The 18614-nt window shown below is 45.1% G+C and overlaps 1 protein-coding gene and 1 long non-coding RNA gene across 3 annotated transcripts in view; both read right to left on the reverse strand.

Moving 5' to 3' along the window:
* Nucleotides 1-13155, reverse strand: part of LOC308466992 (LON peptidase N-terminal domain and RING finger protein 1-like) — a 32444-nt gene extending 19289 nt beyond the window's left edge. The window contains exon 1 of one of the 2 annotated variants that reach the window (XM_080988403.1): nucleotides 13059-13155. In XM_080988403.1, coding sequence (XP_080844529.1) covers nucleotides 13059-13140 — 82 coding nt within the window. In that variant the 5' untranslated portion in view covers nucleotides 13141-13155. The other variant, XM_080988402.1, reaches the window with a different exon arrangement.
* On the reverse strand, nucleotides 612-10848 carry LOC308467748. Its single transcript, XR_013981279.1, has 3 exons — nucleotides 5699-10848; nucleotides 3735-5199; nucleotides 612-3362 (listed from the first exon to the last, which is right to left on the reverse strand). It is a non-coding gene; the product is annotated as an uncharacterized lncRNA (long non-coding RNA).
* Nucleotides 13156-18614: the final 5459 nt, after the last annotated feature.

The raw sequence follows: 18614 nt of genomic DNA on the forward strand, positions 1-18614 counted from the left end.
AGACTTGATTTAAATCTTCTTCTTTTTTTACAGAAAGACTAGTTCTTGCTGGCATAAGCTTAATATTTACAACCAGATGAAGGTTTCATTTTTGGAATAGTAAATTTTCAGAGTAGTTTTTACAGTGATATCAAAAATTACTGATTTGGTTATACGATTAGAAATGCATAGACAGATAATTATGAAATTATTGTGAGGTTTAATAAATTAACTGTTTATATTTGAACAACTTTTCTGCTGTACTTTATTGGAAGGAGAAAAATAATCATTTCCTTAATAACAATTTAAGCCATTTATTTAACTAAAAGAAAGAATAACATTATAGCAACTGTATCCATGTTTGTTAACTGATGTGGTTAAACAATTTTTTTAAAAGAAAACTTAGAATGAGTTTTAGCACATATGAAAAACTTAAAACAAATCCTTATTTCCTGATGAATAGCCTTTGGACTATAATGTAACTTAAATAGAAAACTATCTTTAGGAAGATTTTTCCTCCAAAAGCATTTTATTTTAAAAATCCAATTTAAATTTTAAAAAATCTGATTTAAATTTTTTAAAATCTGATTTTTTTATTTTAAAAAAATAAGCATTGATTTTTATCCACCCTGCTCCCAAGTTAATGAAAGGTGACATAAACTTTTTAAACTGTGTGTGTTGCTTTTGTTTGTTACTATGGTATGTATTTTTTGTGTATTTATATTGTAAACTACCCTGTAGTTCTTTGATAAAGGGTGGTACAGAAATTTAATTAATAAACAGTAGTAGTAATAATAATAATAATAATAAATACTAGCTAGACTGTGTTATCTTCCAGTGCGTTATGGTTCATCTGGGCAAGGTTTGGGGATCAGAAACCACTGTACAAGCAGACATCAAAAGGGTTGAAATGATGGGATTGTTGGGTGACTTCAGTTTGCTCCTAACCTGGTCACAAATCCCATCATCTCCAAAACCCATTCACCACATATACAATCCAGCTATCTATAAAATCTATAAGTGATGTTACCTTCCAGTACACACACACACGTACACGCACGCACACACACACACGTTTTCCAGATCTGAATTTGCAGTAGAAGGGCAAGTTGGAAATGAGGAACTGGAGATAAAGGTTCTGTGTGACACAGCCCAAAATAATTCCCATCACAGATTAAGGCTGCAATTTGGTACACACTTACGTGGGGAAAGCCTCGTTGAACTCAGCGGGACTTATTTATGAGTACATATGCATAGGACTACGAATACAAGACAGGAATATACACCCCCAATTTCTGAGAATCATCTAGTCCATCCTTCTACAATGCAGGATTCTTTCTGTGGTTATACTCACAGATGCAACACTCTGTGTTGTTTGAGGTCTCTATTTAATATGGTTGCTACTGGACCTAATGGTCAGGGGTCCCTTTACCTTTTTACTCATATTATTTTATTTTTTTGCTCCCAGGTTTTAATGTTTTGCTTTCAGTAGCAAATGGCGTGGTGGGGCAGAGTGGCTTCCCTGACCTCCTGGCAGATGAGTCATTGTTGCTTACAGGAAGAGGTGAGGCACAGGCACTATAAGGTCAGTGTGGGGCAAATGCACCAGCAGAGCCTATACAGCACTCCAGTCTCCTGCTGCTGCGTTTGCACTGCCTTCCCCAAAACCCTGGTAAGCAGCACTGACTCACCTGCCAGGAGGTCAGATTAGCACCTTTGCCCCACCATGCCCATCTGCTACTGATGCTGCTTTGATCTCCTTGGAGGGAAAAGCTGGCTACAAATGCCTTAAGGTAAATAAATAAAAAACAAATCTACACCAGAGGTGCGGGATGGAAATCAGCTTTTATTTAGAGAGAGAAAACAAAATCCACAAGTTTTAAAGAGGTGCTATGTGTATTGATAATGCAATAGAAATTCCCTACCAGACAGGAATGGCAAACTAAGCTGTTAGACTATGCTGAAATGGCAAAGCTGACAGGGAAACTCAGAGAACAAGCAGACAAGAAATTCAAGAAAGAATTGGAAGAGTTTGTAATTTATTTAGGAGACCACTGTAAGCAGATGAAAACATTAGCAGGATTTTAATCCCACTTGTAATGTAACAAATACTATGGACAATATGGATAGATGAAAGGCATAGGCTATGAAATAATATGCAGTTGGAAAGGCTGACAATAGAACCCATGAAGGGGATGGGGGGGGGGAGTCTCGAGATTCAGAGAAATCTCATTTTATGGATATGTATTTGGTATTGCAATTAATTTACATTTGTAAAATCAAATAAAAAATGATTTCAAAAAAAAGAGAATGATATAGAAATAACATTCTACCAAGGTTGGGAGAAAGCTCATATAGTCTACATCCCTCAGTTTATAGCAGCACCTTACTTGCCCTCCATCATTATGGATGCTTTAGCTGAGATTCCTGCATTGCAGTGGGTTGGACTAGATTACCCTTGGGTCTCTTCCAACACTAAGATTCCACATTTAAGCCTTATTTAGAATAAAACATCTGAACTGTATCTCAGATAATCTTCTCTTTGTGCAGATTCATGCCCAAAAATCCTCATTTGAAAAGCATGCTCTTGTGCAGTTCAGCAGAATCCGACACGGTCACTCAATTCAGTTTGTTTAATGACAGGACCTACTGGCTTTTGAATTAGAGTGATGCAGCTGTACTTATTTTACCTCAGAGGGGAGGAATTAAAACTGGTAGCCTACATGGTTCTTGGACTGTCAACAGCCCACCCACCCCTCCGTCCCCAGCCAGTACATTTCCACAATTAAAAAAAGAAAAAACACCACAGGGCTGCCTTTGCTCTAGTGATTCACCTATCAGTACTGCAGCAGTGATTCATCTATCAGTGCTGCAGAAAAGTGATTACACAACAACAGTTTCCATTGCAGAGATGTTGAAAGAATGAGAACCACGGAGCACAGGGAGCCTGCTTGCCGTGAGCTGCGGGTCACATTCTCCCCTTACATAAATTAGCTAAACTCTGACCCTCGTGTCTAACTTTAAATCTGGAAACCTGCAATGAAATCATCCCAGAGTCAGTTGCTAAACAAAGTGCGCTGGAATGCTTTTAGAGCTGGAAGGTTGAAATTCATCACGATCAACCCTTTTTTGGCGGAACCCAACAATCGCAAGATGACAAAGATCCTTAGAGTAAGCCATGAGCTGCCAGTGCTTCTAAGAACTTGTCACACTACCCCAATGTAGAACCCACAGATCTTATCAAGTGTTGCCATGGGCTCCCAATGTATATTTTAGAGTTGGGGCGACAGGCTTTGATTATGCAGCAAATGCAGAAATAATAGTAACACAAAGAAGCTGTGTACGTCATAAGCACGTGATGGACAGATGATCCGGGAGAGCACCTAAGGTAAAGGTAAAGGGACCCCTGACCATTTAGGTCCAGTCGTGACCAACTCTGGGGTTGCGGCACTCATCTCGCTTTATTGGCCGAGGGAGCCGGCATACAGCTTCCGGGTCATGTGGCCAGCATGACTAAGCTGCTTCTGGCGAACCAGAGCAGCGCACGGAAACGCCGTTTACCTTCCTGCTGGAGCGGTACCTATTTATCTACTTGCACTTTGACGTGCTTTCGAACTGCTAGGTTGGCAGAAGCAGGGACCGAGCAACGGGAGCTCACTCCGTCACGGGGATTCGAACTGCAGACCTACTGATCGGCAAGCCCTAGGCTCTGTGGTTTAACCCACAGCGCCACCCGTGTCCCTTTGGGTGAGCACCTACTCTCATACAAATGTATGATGCATGGAGATGGGGACCGAGAGCCCACACCTCATTCTCATGCCAAACTCCATGTAAAAGAAGCAATCGATCCAAGGCCAGCCAGAAATGCAAACAGTAGGGAACAGAGTACAAACTGCCACTATTCGTGGTCATAGGTTGAAGAGAAGTTCCCTTCACGTGTTTAGTGAACATATGGAGAAAGGGGGAATCAGGCTCACAGCTACTGTCCCAGCTCCTGGCCTCTCCCTTACACATCTGAAGGCTGTATGCATAGTTAAATCCCACCTGCACTAAACATTTAAAGCAGTATCATGGCACTTTAAAACAGCCATTGCTTCCCCCAAAGAGTTCTGGGAAGTGTAGTTTGTTAAGGGTGCTGAGTGTGGTTAGGAGACCCCTATTCTCCTCACAGAGCTACGATTCTCAAGAATGGTTCAACAATCTTAATTGAGGGAATTGCAGCTCTAGGAGAGAAAGAGGGATTGCCTAACAACTCTCGGCCCCCTTAAACTAGCATTCATATGGGGAAGTGACAATGGTTTAAAGCAGAATGATTCCACTTTGAATGTATAGTGCATAGTTCCTCATACGAAATCAGGAATTCTACAAGAGGCAGGATCTCTGCAAATATACATTATGTGTAGACATGGTGATGGCTGCCATCTTGGGTGCCTTTAAAAGGGGATTAGATGAACTCATGAAGGATAAGACTAACAGCAGGTACTAGTTATGTCAGCTAGTCCCGCCCCCTCACAGAAATGTGTTCAGACCTTTAGACCTTGTTCACTGAACAAGTGAAAATGACTAGAGGAGGAGGCAGGCACAGTCTTCAAGGCTGAAAAAAAAGGAGGGAGGAGGGAGTCATTTGGAAAATGCAGTAAGCTTTGCCTCGATACTGTTTTGCTTGGTGTTTCAAGACGTCTATCATTCGTGAATATTTTAACAATCTACAGCTTCTGACCGATCAAAATACCTTTTAGTGGCATATGCCCTAGTTATTTTGTTAATGCTCACCACTTATGTCTGCATTATCCAATGACTGTACATTCTGTTCTTATAAAGAATTGATAAAAAAAACAAGCATAACAAACAAATGCAGCACTTTCCCAGCTTCCATGGCTCACAGGTTCCCCCTTCAGATGCCAAATACAGGTTCCCTGAGGGCATGTTGTTGCATAAAATACTTTTTAGTGGGAGCAAGAGAAAGTTTGCCCTGGACTCCGCAGACAATAATATCCTTATCCTTGCCTTAAATCCCTTTTGGATAATAGCAGGGAAGGCTAACCTGTGGCTTTCCGGTATCTTTAAGGCCTTCGCCAAGCCTTTGCCTTGCACAAAATATTTAAGTGCCTTTGCCATTTCCTAGGCAAGCAACATTGTAAGGGGTTGTATGGACTGGTGGGTACATTGTTGCATCTTCACAGCACCCAAGTATGTCTTCTTTCAGTTGGGTCTTTGAACCTAGGTCAGGGGTCTGCAACCTTTAAGACAAAAAGAGCCACTTGGACCCGTTTCCGAAGAAAAAAAAACTGGGAGCCGCAAAACTCGTCATTATAAAAATAACTTTTTTGTCACTTTTTTATTATTTCTTTGTTTGACCCCTCAGAATTACTCCTCCTCATAGAAATAAATGTTAAATTAACAAGTTACCTTTTTGTGTGTGTGTGTTCTTCACTCCCCTTCAAAACACTGACCAGCGTACATGCCCCCTTTCAATGCAGTGACCAGCGTACATGCCCCTTACAATGTAGCAGGCGGGCGGGCGGGAAGGTGACGTCGGGACGGTGCGTGACTAAAGCACGCACCGCCCCCATGCGACGTCACAGCCAGTACAGTGCCCGCCACAGTGGGGAGTGTTGGGGCGCACAATGCGCCTCCTCCCCTCGCTAGTATCCGCCCCGGAGCCGCGGCAAAGGTGTAAAAGATGCGGCTCCGGAGCCGTGGGTTGCTGACCCCTGACCTAGGTGATAAGATGGAAGAGGAAGTAGTGGAGAGACTGTTCATTTTGTCCGACTTGGTTGACTGAAAAAGCAGTCTAAAGGCAACCCGGTAGCAAGGTACAGATTCTGCAAGCGGCCCTGAGTCTCGTCAGGGGAAAAGGCACATTATATAATAAGAGTATATAATAAGCAATTAAATCTGAGCACCACTCTTGCTTTGTGTCAAGTATAATTGGGATCACCACGCAAACAACTCTGCACCTTACTTCTGCAAGCAGTACCATGCTTTGCAGAATCCAACTCTTTTACTTAAGATTGCCACACTGTCTCCTGTCTGGGGCGTTGGTGATGACCAGCCACATGCCAAGAGTGGATGCACAGAATTTAGGACTGTGTCAGTTTGCCAGATTACTGCCAGACTTCTTCAGGCCCATTAACAGTTTATAGGCTCTTCTTACATAGCCCTACATACCTGATCCACAACATGCTCTACTAAAAAGTTATGCCATAGCCAGGCTCAGCAAGATCTAGTGTTTGTTGTGCTCGAGTATTCCACCATAGATTCACCCGCTGTGCTGGGGAAGTCATCTCTATCTCTGCACTATCCATCTGTAAAATGGGTTGGTGACTTCTAAATGCTCGACAGAATGCTGACAACATGAGCGTAAGAGAGAGGTGATTTGAAGTGAGTTTATAGTCAAGCTCGACTTATCTGTACTGCGTGTACCTTCAGTTCTTGCTTTCTGCCTGTGACACAGTGAAGTCTGGATTGTGTTAGAACAATCTGAGGTGGCTTGGTATCTTATGTGGATGGTATTGCTTAGTGGCAAGAGACTCGGAGGCACAAGCAGCAGTTGATTTGTCCTAGTCCCCCAGGCTTATTGAGAGCGTTCTTCTCACTGATAATATGAAGCCTATAGGAACTGGAAATGCAACATCCTACTTTGAAAACACACCAGATTTTTTCAGGAAATAAACCAATTCCTCCTCCTCTCTGGTCATGCCAGAGGCATGGACTCGGAAGCACAAGCAGCAGTTGTACAACTTGGGTGACAGTTCCAAGACATTTTGCTGCTTGAGGTGAAGGATAAGATTCCTTCCCATTTCTAGTGGCTACATTCTGCCATTTCTCATATGTTGCTTTGCTAGAGCATCCTGTTTCTAAAGTACAGCTTCAAGCCAAGGCCTTCCTACAGGGGCATTATAAGAGAGGGGGCAGCTCATGACAGCCACCTAAAGAAGGGATGGGGTACCTTGCTCTCCAGATGTTGCTGGACTACAACTCCCATGGTCCCTGGCCATCAGCTACGCTGGCTGAAGCTGATGAGCCCAGTATCACCTGCAGCTGGAAGATCACAGGTACCTCATCCCTATCCTAATGCTACTGTAGGCAAGAAGATTATAAATATAGATCTAACTTGTAAGTGGAGCTGCACTCTTTCACCTGCTTGCTCACCTGTTTTGTCACACGTGGGACATCACAACCTTCTGCTTGTATGAAGGTTGCAATATGAAATAAAAAACAGCCTGAGTTTAGGGTCTTGCCACATGTCATATTAACCAATTGCTGTTTCTTCACCTGTCTCCCACCCAACATCTACACCTGATGTTCAACTGTTCTGTTTTGTATCCAGGTCTTCTTCTTGTGTGAGTAAATAAAGAGCTGAGGGTCTTAAATCATTTGATATGGTTGAAGATGGGTTGCTGGATAGGCGGCTGATGCACTGTTCAAAATGTGGACCAAGATTTAATTGCTTAAACAGTCTGTGTCTAAGAGAATTATGAAGAACACAAGGGGGCTGCATTGAGCACATCCCACACCAATACCATTCCTCTCCAGTTACCCTGTGTTCCCACATAATTATAGCTAATGCATCTCCATCACTCCTAAACATTTGGTGAGGAAACAAACAACGTTCCATTTTTTAAAAAAAGTTGGATATAATTACTTATTTATTTTAATGTAACTGTTCTATTGAAGGGGCTCCCTATTGTAGTTCCATGGTATTTCCGCTGTGGAGGGTCCATCAGCCTCTGCCTTGACTTGCTAAGGCACTTCTTCTCCCTCTTGTGTGGCAGCCATGTCAAGGTGGTTTTAAGGAAACAGGGACCAAAAATGCTTCTTCCTGTTTCCTGAGCCCCAGGACCTTCTTCCAATGGCACCAACTCCAGAAGAAGAGATTCCCTTGCAAAGGAAAGAGATCTTTGAATAGACTCCCTTTTCCTCCCCATCACAGTGTTGTGGAAGGAAACCTCTAGTTCCCAGAGCAGTATAATGGGGAGGAAAAGAGATAGAAATACCCCCCCCCCTTATTTGGCTGGTCTGCCTGCCTGTGTTAATGTGTTTGTCTGTCTGTGTATGCCCCTCACTGCTGAGGGGATGTGTGAGAGACACTGCTGCCTGGCTGCCTTTGTGCCCTGCCTTTGGCAAGTGAGCCTAGCTGAATCTGTAAATGTTGTGTGTTCACTTGTCTACCTGTTTGTACCACCTCTGCTCAGTGCATGTGTGTGTGCGCACCTGCTTATGTGCATTCATGTGTGGTCTGCATGCACACAGATGTGCTGTATGGGGTGTGCACATAAGTGCATGTTGGCCAAATGAACCACCTTGTAGCCTTGCAGGATGAAAAGGAAAGGTACGGCTTAAGAATTGCCCCTGCATGAAACCCAATCATTTCTGCAACAGCAGCAGTACTTGCCCTTTAACTATTGTATGCAAAACTCTTCCTGATGTTTGCATATGCTCTCGTCCTTAATGTTTTAAACAGGTTTTATTTCATTTTTTAAATTCTATTGTTTTACTACATTGCTATTTGCCACCCTGGGCTCCTTTTCAAAGAAGGGAAAGATGGAAATTTAATGAATCAAAATAATATTGTTCACAATCCATTTCAGACTTCGGAAATCAGGTTTAGGATTACACAAAAACATGGGATTGGTAGGAACCGATTTCTAACCAACTTAAATTTGGTGCAGCTTACTCGCAGGTAATTGTGTAAAGGATTGCTGCTAAAGGCAGAGAAGATCCCAAAGGTTTGTTTTAAGTTAGTCTACTGGAAAATATTTGACTGAGGTGGGAGTCCTAGCAATCATAATTTTGAAGAGAAGAAACATTAAACTAGCCTAAAATGAAAAGGTTTCAATTTCCCTGGATTTTATTGCATGCTGTTTCTTTCACAAACCAAAACAATAATAGAAAGAAATTATGAAGTGAAGATGAATAGAGCAATAAATGTGGCTCTGAAAACAACAGAATGCCAGTTTGGTGAGTTTCCATAAGGAAGTTATTGTCTGTTGTGAAATGCATTAAATTGTTGCTTTAAGAGGTGAGCTGAAGAAAGAGCACTTTCTATCAAACAGGCAATATTAACTAAATACATAGGGCTGCCTTATTTTCCTGACCAAGTCTCTAAACCATTGCTAGCAAAACAACAGGCAGAAATTGAACATGCAAAAACCCGCCTAGCACAAAGACAGTGGTTGGGAGAGCTGCACCTCTTGAATAGCTGCCTGCTGCATGGCTGTCAAAGACACAGAGTCTCCAGAAGAAAAATGTGATAACCCAAACTGACTCCAACAGACTACGCAGTCAGCTTTGCATGCTAGAAGTTTGGCAGAAAGGGTGAGGATTTTACAACTGAATAAAAAAAAAATCACTGATCTGGACCAGCCTTTTCAGGAAAGTCTCTCTCTCTCTCTCTCTCTCTCTCTCTCTCACACACACACACACACACACACACACACACACACTGTCTATCTATATGCAAATACCATACAAAAATAAAGGTATTTTGTGACAAACAAGCCATTAAGCAGTTTGGGAGAGTGGTTTAAATGGTTACAGACACAAAAGTGAATCCAGTACTATAGCTCATGGTGGAATTAAAGGTTAATTTCAGATCAGTTTCTTGTTGTAAAACCAGGAATATAGTTGGACTTCTACACAAGAAATATAAATCTCTCCATAATAAACTGAATAAATGTCCAGCTAATTCCTAAATGAATCCTTGTGACTACTGCTAGTCATGCATATTTTGCTGAATTTACAAAACATAAATAACATAACATGCTGTTTACAGGCAAGTCCTGACAAGAAATTCATGACCCAAAGTGAGGGCTAGCTTTTATGCTAACCGCTGATTACTGTCACAGAAACGGAAATCTTTGTGCTGTGTTATATAAACACACACACACACGCCCCAAAACCAAGTGCTAAATTAAAGGATTTAACAGTGAGATCCTAAGCAGGTTTACTCAGAAGCAAATCACATTGTGTTCAATGGGGCTTACACCCAGGTAAGCATGCATAGACTTACAGCTTTAATCTATATTATCCAGAGAGTTATTTGCACCCTGCAACATGTTCCCTCCTGAATAAGCCTAAAGAGGAATCTAGGAGGACTGCCTTTGAGGTTGGTAAAGTTGAGGTGACCTAGAGCTTGTGGGATTCAAGAGCAGCTGGATCATACAGGCTTCACTGATTCAGACCTTCATCTCTTTATAGAATTGCTGAGGCCCTCACATCATTCTTCATTTGTTAAGAGCCTGTTATAAAACACCAGCTCAGAGTCCGCAATGACTCAAACGCGGAGAACAGGTGTTTCATAAAACAGGTGAGCCTAGCACAGTGGAATAAGCTCATCCAGCCTCCACTTGACAGTTTCCCCCTCTTCAGTTTGATGGTTACCCCCCAACACAATGTCATGCTAATTCAATAGGTGCAGCTTTCTCTTTCACTGCCTCTCTATACCAGGAGCCTGTTGAATTTCTCCCTATCAGCCAACTATTTAAAGAAAACCTGGGGGTGGAAATCACAACACTCCCTGAGTTTGGGGAGTGGGCATGTAAATGATGAGGTGAAAGAGGGAGTGTATGTCTTCTCTAGGGAAGGATAGCACAGTCAGTAGAGCATAAGACTCTTAATCTCAGGACTGTGGATTCAAGCCCCACATTAGGCAAAAGATTCCTGCGTGGCAGGGGGTTGGACTAGATGACCCTTGTGGTCCCTTCCAGTTCTATGATCAGGGAAGAAATAGTATTGCCCGCTACACTTTTATTTTGTGCAGCAAAGCGTGTACTGGGTTCAAATCCCCACACAGTCTTGGGCAAGTCATACTGCCTATTAAGTTCAGAAAGGACAGCTACAGAAATGACCAGTAATCCTGAACTATGACTACGTCCTACTCCATGGACTTAGCCAAGGGGGGGCACCTGCCCCCCATCAATAAAATTCCATAAAAGTACATAGGAAACTGAGGTTCTTCCCCCCCCCCACAAAAGCCCTGCCCCCCTAACAAAAGTCTTGGCTGCTCCCATGTCCTACCCTTATTTTTGTGTTCTGTGCCCACAAAGAGGAGCCAAAGGCAACCACATGTTCCCCACACCCCTGAACAGATCCAGCAAATCCGGCAGCACAATTCGCATAGGTCAGCTTTTCAAAGGTCCCACGAGGTGCCCTATAAAAGGGCTGTGCCTGCCATATAAGGCAAAGCCATGCTTTTTTCTATAAAAAGACAAACCAACAAACCCTCGTTGTATAAGTAATTTTCTGATGTCACCATCGCCACTGGACGCCTTCTTCTCCTTGACACACGCGCAGCATAAAAAGTTGCAAGAGAAGCAAACTTCCCAAAAGTTTACTTTTAATAATATTTTTTTTTAAAAAAATTAATGCAAAGAGCCGTTTTGGCAGAATGCGACATGCATATGTGGCATACGCGGAAGGCGGCTCCGTGTCCGCAAAGTCTCTTGCCTGTAAGGAGCAGGAAACGAGGAACTCGGCGACAAACTGTTATCGAGGATTGTCCCTCGCTGCTTACACAATGCGATACGGTGACAAGTTGCATAACCGGCGACGGCGGGGTGTGTGTCTTCAAATTCAAGACTCCCGAAAGAAATCCGTCAAAGCCCCCCTATTAACCTGCCTTGCCCCTCTACCCCCACCAGACCCGTCAGTGTCCCCAGTCCCCCATAAGGCATCTCTGGGGCATGCAACGCTTACCCAGCGCGAGCCCTTTCTGCACGCTCCTCAGCGCTGCCCGGTAGTCTCTGCTTCTCAGCAGCTCCTGCAAGTCGGTCTTCAGCCTGGCCACTTGAGTGCCTTTGTCCAAGCATTTCTCCAACAAGTCACACAGCAGGACGTTGCAGGCCACCGTCCGCGATCCCAGCAGGACGGACTTCCCCCCACAGAGCCGGCACTTGGAGGGCAAGTCTCCTCCGAGGCATCTTCTGCAGAAGGTATGGCCGCACGACACGGTCACTGGGTCCCATAGAGCCCGGTGGCAAGCGGCGCACAGGAAAATCTCCATGGCTCCTGCCACGGAGAGAGAGGGCAGGCAGACAGCGGGGCTGGCTAAAGGGTGCCTCCCAGGGCAACGGGCGAAGGGCGATCGCCTCTGAAGAAGAGCGGCATCGAAAAGGTGCGGGGATGGAATTGGGGGCGGGGGTGGGAAGAGGATTTCCCTGCAAAACCGAGTCTCCCGTGGGAGCAACTTGGCGTGGCGAAGTAGCCTCCTGCAGCGACCGGGGACACTTTCCCAAAAAGGCCGGGAGGTTCACCTTCCTGCTTTGGGGGGGGGGGGGCAAGACCACGAGCCGAGTGGTTCGCTGGCTCTTAAAGGCGCAGCGCTCTTCCCCGGAGGTTCCCCACGCAGAGCGAGCTCCGGAGAACTTTGCAACGGATCGAGAAGCAGCAGCTGGTGCAATGCGAGCAGCTTTCCGCTTTCACTTTCCTTTGTTTATTGCGGGTCGTCGTCCCACCCTTTTTTATTGCCCCTATTTCATCCCTTTTCACCCAAGAGGTGCCTGCTCAGCCTCGTCGCCCGAGACATAGAAGCTTTCGAATGCATCCAGACAGACACCAAAACAAAAACAACAGGGGGAGGCGGCGGCGCAGGGGAGGATGACCCTTTGTCCCCACCACGACCGGGGAAAAGTCAAGCTCGCTCGCAGCGCGCCACCCGCCGCTCCTTTGCCGCGTCTGCGCGGAAACTAAGCGAGCAGGTTACTTTTTGGAGAGGTGCCGGCCGGGGCGGAGTGGAGGTTGCTTGTGTAAGTGCGAGCTCCACCCGCCCCCTTCTCCTCAAACTCTTCTGACGGGTCCTGCTGCGATCGTGCCACTTCGCCGACGCGCTGCCCATCCGCTCCCCTTTCCAAGAGGCTGGGAGAGAAGCGAAGGACATCCGATTTCCTCCCTCGCCTCTGGATTCCTGCAGGGCGCACCGGCCGCCTCTCCGCGTGCGTCAACTTGGGGCGAGTTAGCAGGAGGGGAGAAGCGTGGCGGCAGGATTTGCAAACAGAAAAAGCACAATCGGTCACTTTTCTTTTCCTGCTCACTCGCCAGATTGCTTCCCCCACCCTACCCACGACCCCTTTGGTTACCTTCTGAACACAGGCGCGCGCACAAACATGAAACAACAACAAAAAAGGCCCGAATATTACATAAAATGTGGAGTAGCCCCATGTGATGGAGCCGGAGAGCTGCTCCATTGGCTGCCGGCTTCGGCCCGCCCCTGTTGTGAAACAGCCATTGCGGAGCGCGTTTCATAACCTCTGAAATGGGCAGTTCGGAGTTTGGAGGTGGGGGCGGGAAGGGAAGACGGGAGAGAGAGAGAGAAGACCCTACTTTTTCTGGGGGCTGCGATCTGTTTTGAAGTCCCCAACCAGGAGGAGGGAGTGGCGATTGCTTGCGAAGCGCAGTTGATGCATTGCAAGAGGCCAAGTCTCCTGGGTCAGCTCTGCATGTACTCGCAGGCAGCCCTTAGTCAACCTATAGCCCTTCAGCTCGGCGTTGACTCTTCGTCGTTATGCTTCCCCCGGTGAAATGACGCTCCCGGAAAGTATTTGCATGCAGAGTACAAAATGTTCCGGATCTGAAATGATTGCTCATGAAATGAGCAGCGCGAGCAATCCCAGGCAAGTTTGCTCGGAAGAACCAAAGTGCCAGGGAAAGGCGTAGCTGGTAGGTGAGCTGTCCCCTTACTTAGAGGGAGCAGGACCCATGGAAGAACCTGGTGAAAGTGGCCTTTTGGGTGTGGTGTGGACAACGCAGCAGTAGGGGACAACGGTGGCATAATTTACTGGGTGGCTGTCAGGCTTACTTGGGTGGCCATGGGACAGCCTTCCCCTTGCACTAAAAATGCACTAAATAACATGTATCTGGTAACCTGTGAGCCATCAGGATAATTCAGTTCCCCTGCTGTTTGTCCCCCATCACAGGAGTGGAATGGCCAATCCATAGGCCTGTTTAGGTCCCCCAGGCTTCCCCATTTGGCCCACCAGACCATTTGGGCCAAGGCACAACCCTGAGATCAGGTGTGGGACACACAGGACTGGGCCAAAGGGAGGTCGGAATTGGAAGATGCTTTGAAGCCCCAAACAGTCAGCAGATTGAACTTTAAAGTGCAAATTGCAAGCACCAATGATCAGCTGATTGTCAGTGCTTGAACATGAGTGGCACTAGAGAGTTCTGCTTTGGAAAGAAAGAAAAAATGCTCCAGTTAAAGGAGCATTAAGAGGAAGTTGCTGTAGGCCCTGATGGGCAGTTACGGGCAGGGGCGTAGCGTGGGTTGTCAGCACCCGGGACAAGGCAAGTAATTTGCACCCCCTAACCCGTGGATTTGCGCCCCCTAACCCTAACCCCCAGATGTTGCGCCCGGTGCGGCCGGCCCCCCCTGCACCCCCCACGCTACGCCACTGGTTACGGGGACCTTCTTTGTCAGCTGTTAAAGTTCAATCATCCAATGTGATTAGAACATAAAGTGATTGGCAGGTAGGTGGTCCCACTCTCCTGCCAAAGTTGAGAGGGTGAGGAGAAACTACCATCTTGAATTCAGAATGCAATAAAACTGTAATAGTCTCTTAGAGTTTGTTTGTTTTTTAAAAAAAGAATCTTCATTTACATCTATCAAGCTTAAATGTTATGTTTCCATCTCTAAAATGGGCACATGTGTTTTGGGAAAGTCTTCTACTTTCTTAATTACTTGATGATATAATGTCAGGTTTCACGAACTTCATTGCATTATTTGCTCTGCACATTGTGCAATTTCCTGCTTTCCATTTGGGGTGCAAGTTGTGTTGGTCTGCGGTTGCTGAATCCCATATGTGGATAGAATCGACTCGTGTCAGGGGACTTGTAAGTACAAGCAATGGATGGATGAGGTGGAAAAGGGTGTGTGAACAAGAGTGGTGGTACTGCTTACCTGGGTTTGGTTTCCTTTGGAGCAGAGAACACTGGAGACATGATATTTTTGAATATTTGAGTTTCTTTACAAATATGCATGTAGAACATGGACTGAGACAAACTAAACATGCCCAAAACAGCATTTTTCCCCACATCAGATCTCCAGGTGCTTACAACTCCAGGCGTGAGTCTCAAGGCACAATTTCTCTTTTGTTCCTTTTCACAGACACACCCACCTTCATTCAATTAAGTCAAGGGGCCTCAGGAAATACTCTGAATAATCCAAAGATTTAGGTACCAAGAACCCATCTTTTAACACTCACAGACATTCATTAAGGAACACCAAGCAGCCATTACACAAGAATATAAGAAGTGTCAAAGGGCCCTCTAGCCCAGCAACCTGTTTTCTCAGCATATGGGAATCTCACAGATGATTATGGAAAGCTCTCAAGGAGCCTCACCATTCTTTTTCCTGACAAAGCATATGAGCTGAGTGACGGGCAGGGCTTGGCCACCTTTCATAACACCATTGTAGTCAGCACTGGCGAAAGAGGGCAGAGGCAGATGGCTACTGGGATGGGCACAATATCGGGGAGTCTCAGAAAAACAGTTCACACACATTCATTGCTGAGCTTAGAGCCAGTTTGCATGTTACCACACAGAAGCCATCACAGGAAATGTTTTCTCAGACCATGGACTCCATTCCAAAGCAAGACTTTCAAAATGGTCTTCAGTGTAGGAAATCAAGAGCTGTCTTCATTCTCTTGGGCATAACACGAATTTCCCACCGTTCACCAATGTCTTTTGATGCAAAGTTTGCTAATCGTACACCATCTTATGTATCCTTCCCCTTAGCATTCAAAGTTACACATGACTTCCCACCCCCCTCACAAAGACGTTATCAGGGGTAATTTCAAAGAAGAAAATTGGAATAGTTGATTGCCATGGAAACAAACTCTCTACGCATTACATCGTCATGCAGATCGTGGAATAAATGCATTTTAAGATGTGAAATGCTACCAAGGGGGCTGGTGTGCTTATGCAGTAAAATAAGCAGATATCTCAGGGAGGGGAACTTGGTCCCCTCGGAATGTTGCAGAACTGCAGCTCCCAACAACCCTCTCCATTTGCCATGCTGACTGGGACTGATGGGATATGGAGTCCAGCCAAAGGTTTCTGCATCCATGCCTGATATTGTGAGGTTAACAGCCTGTCTTTTTTGTTGTTGTTGGTTGGTTGATTTTTCTTGTTCTGTAGAGGGCCGTGCATATTGATGGTTGTGTTATATAACTAATTAATAACAATGTTATTAACGACAAAGTATATATAAGCATTCCTAACTTATCTAATTATTTTAACAATACTCAAAAAAATACTTTTTAAAAAAATATGTTAAGAGAGTGGCATGCCCCACTTCCCTTGCTAGTAAGAAATTTGAGAGGTTTGCCACTTATTGCTCTGTTTCCTTGCAATAAAAAAAAGGTGAAGATTTATGGTGTATTTGTAATTTCTAGTTATTTTCAAATATGCCAGCATAGCATATTGAGACCAATGAGATTTACATCAGACAGAATAAATGCTAATCCTGTTTTGGATTCCCCATTAGCAATAGTTGCATCCCTTCTTCAGACAGCTCCAGCTCTCAGTCTGTCATTGTCCAAATTCAAACTGCCATTCCTTTGTTTTTCTGCTGCACACAAAGTTTGTTTTCAGTTGTGATTGGAAGGCATGGTTTCCCACTACATGAGGGAGCCTACCATGCTCCATCTCCCCTTATTTCCTGTTTCACACCCCAAGATGGATATTATAAGCTTCACTGACTGGTTTCAAGCAAGCCATGGCGTTATGATGTTTGAACTTTGGGAACTCTGGTTTGTTTAAACCCTGGTTTGAGAGTAAGATCAAAACACTGGTATAAAGGGACAGCAGCAGCTGATTCAAAAGTTGGCAATCCTATTTGAAATCAAGCAACACTGCCAAAACTTACAACAGTATGAGTTAATATGAACTGGGGCTGATTGGGGAATATATTCTAGTATTGCAGAGTGTGATTTGGCCATAACTGATGCTTGACTGAACAACAGAATACAAAATATGATACCTTTTAATGAAATGCGAAATGATCTCTATACTGTAGATGTTTCCTTTATGCAACGTTGGAATTTTAAACAGGTTTATTAGGCACGCCCATTAAAGAAACAAATCTATTACTGAGACTTAAGATGTGATTGCAACAAGCAGACCAGAAGCATACAGACTCCTGTAAAGAGACATCAAAGCCGTTGATTTGTTATCAGATTCCAAGAGAGAGCCCTAAGGTGCTTTACTTTCAACCAGACTCTTTCTCTCTCAATCTCTCTCCCTCTTTGCACTGGGCCCGGGGGTAACCCGTGAAACATGGTCCAGGACCAGTCTAGAACCCGAAGGTTCCGCTGGGAGTCAGTCTGACAGGGCCAAGGCAGGACACGAGGCAAGAACAGGTGCAGGATCTAGCATACAGCAATGTTGCTCCTGCAACCTGGGGCGGGGTCCGACAGCCTTTTATCTTTGTCGGGGTAGATGCCGGTACTGATCTCCTGGCGACTCACCTCCCTGTCTCGCCCAAAGGTGAGCACACCTCCTGCGAGTACTCAGGTCTCTCCTTCTCTCAGACCTTAGTCTCTGCAGCTCGGGAGACATCAGTGGGTTACTAGACCCAGAGACCACCTCAGCCTCCCCTGACCAAACCGGTAATGGAGCAGCTGTAAGTGATGGCCCAGCTGAAGGCAACAAGGTAATTCTCGCATCTGGAGCCAGGGCAGGCTCAGGCCCCTGACTCCACCCAGCTGGTGTTTGTTGCAGGGGAACCTGTGCAGACTGGGACTCTTCAGGATCAGGCCCCAGACTTGGCTCAGATGATACCTGAGGCAAAGGATCCGGTGCAGACTGAGTCTCCTCTGGTTCCAAGTCCGAGCCTGAGTCCCAGGCCATCACACTCTTGGAGGTCACTTACACATCACCCCCCCCCCCCCAGGACAGAAGAGGATACAGACTTGCGTAAATTCTGCACATTATAATTTATATAAGATGCCAGCTTTAGAAATAATTATGATAATTTAGATGGGGTGAGGATCCGCTGGCCCATGGGCCAAAGGAAACCCACCTGGGATCCCAACTTGACCCACAAAACTATTTCCACCAAAACATGCCCCCTACCCCTCACCTGACGTCATCAGGTATGGGGCAGCGAAGGATGTGGCCACAAACTTAACCATGAGTTTAAAGTGAGCTTGAAGAATCCGACTGCTCCTACTGCAGTAGCAATTAGAATGATGGAAGATGGCACCGTTGAGAATGAATTATCCACGCAAAATTTTGCTCTGAGCAAACTTCTGTCAGTTGCACTTTTTAAAAGAACCCCATAATAAATCCATTTGATTTCAGTCACACAATCAGGGTTGCGACTGTATCTGAACATGAAAGCTTTTGGTCGAACACTACCACAGGGATTGAGATGGTTGGGCAACAAATCCCCTTATTTATTTATTCTTTAAAAACCCTCACCAACAGACGGCATCGGAATCAGGAAAGAAGTGGATGAAAAGAAATGGCCCAACATTAAAATTGGTGAGAAATACAAGTGATTTGAAATCTATTGGGGAGACGGGGCAACCACATTGACTCTTGAATGAATGCTCCCTTGCTATCCCTCTTGCTGTTCTGGCTTCTGGGATAGCTGCACATCCTGCATTCGTTCCATAAGACACACACACATT

This window comes from Podarcis pityusensis (assembly GCF_964106645.2).
Source record: "Podarcis pityusensis genome assembly, chromosome: 2".
Classification (NCBI taxonomy): Eukaryota; Metazoa; Chordata; class Lepidosauria; order Squamata; family Lacertidae; genus Podarcis; species Podarcis pityusensis.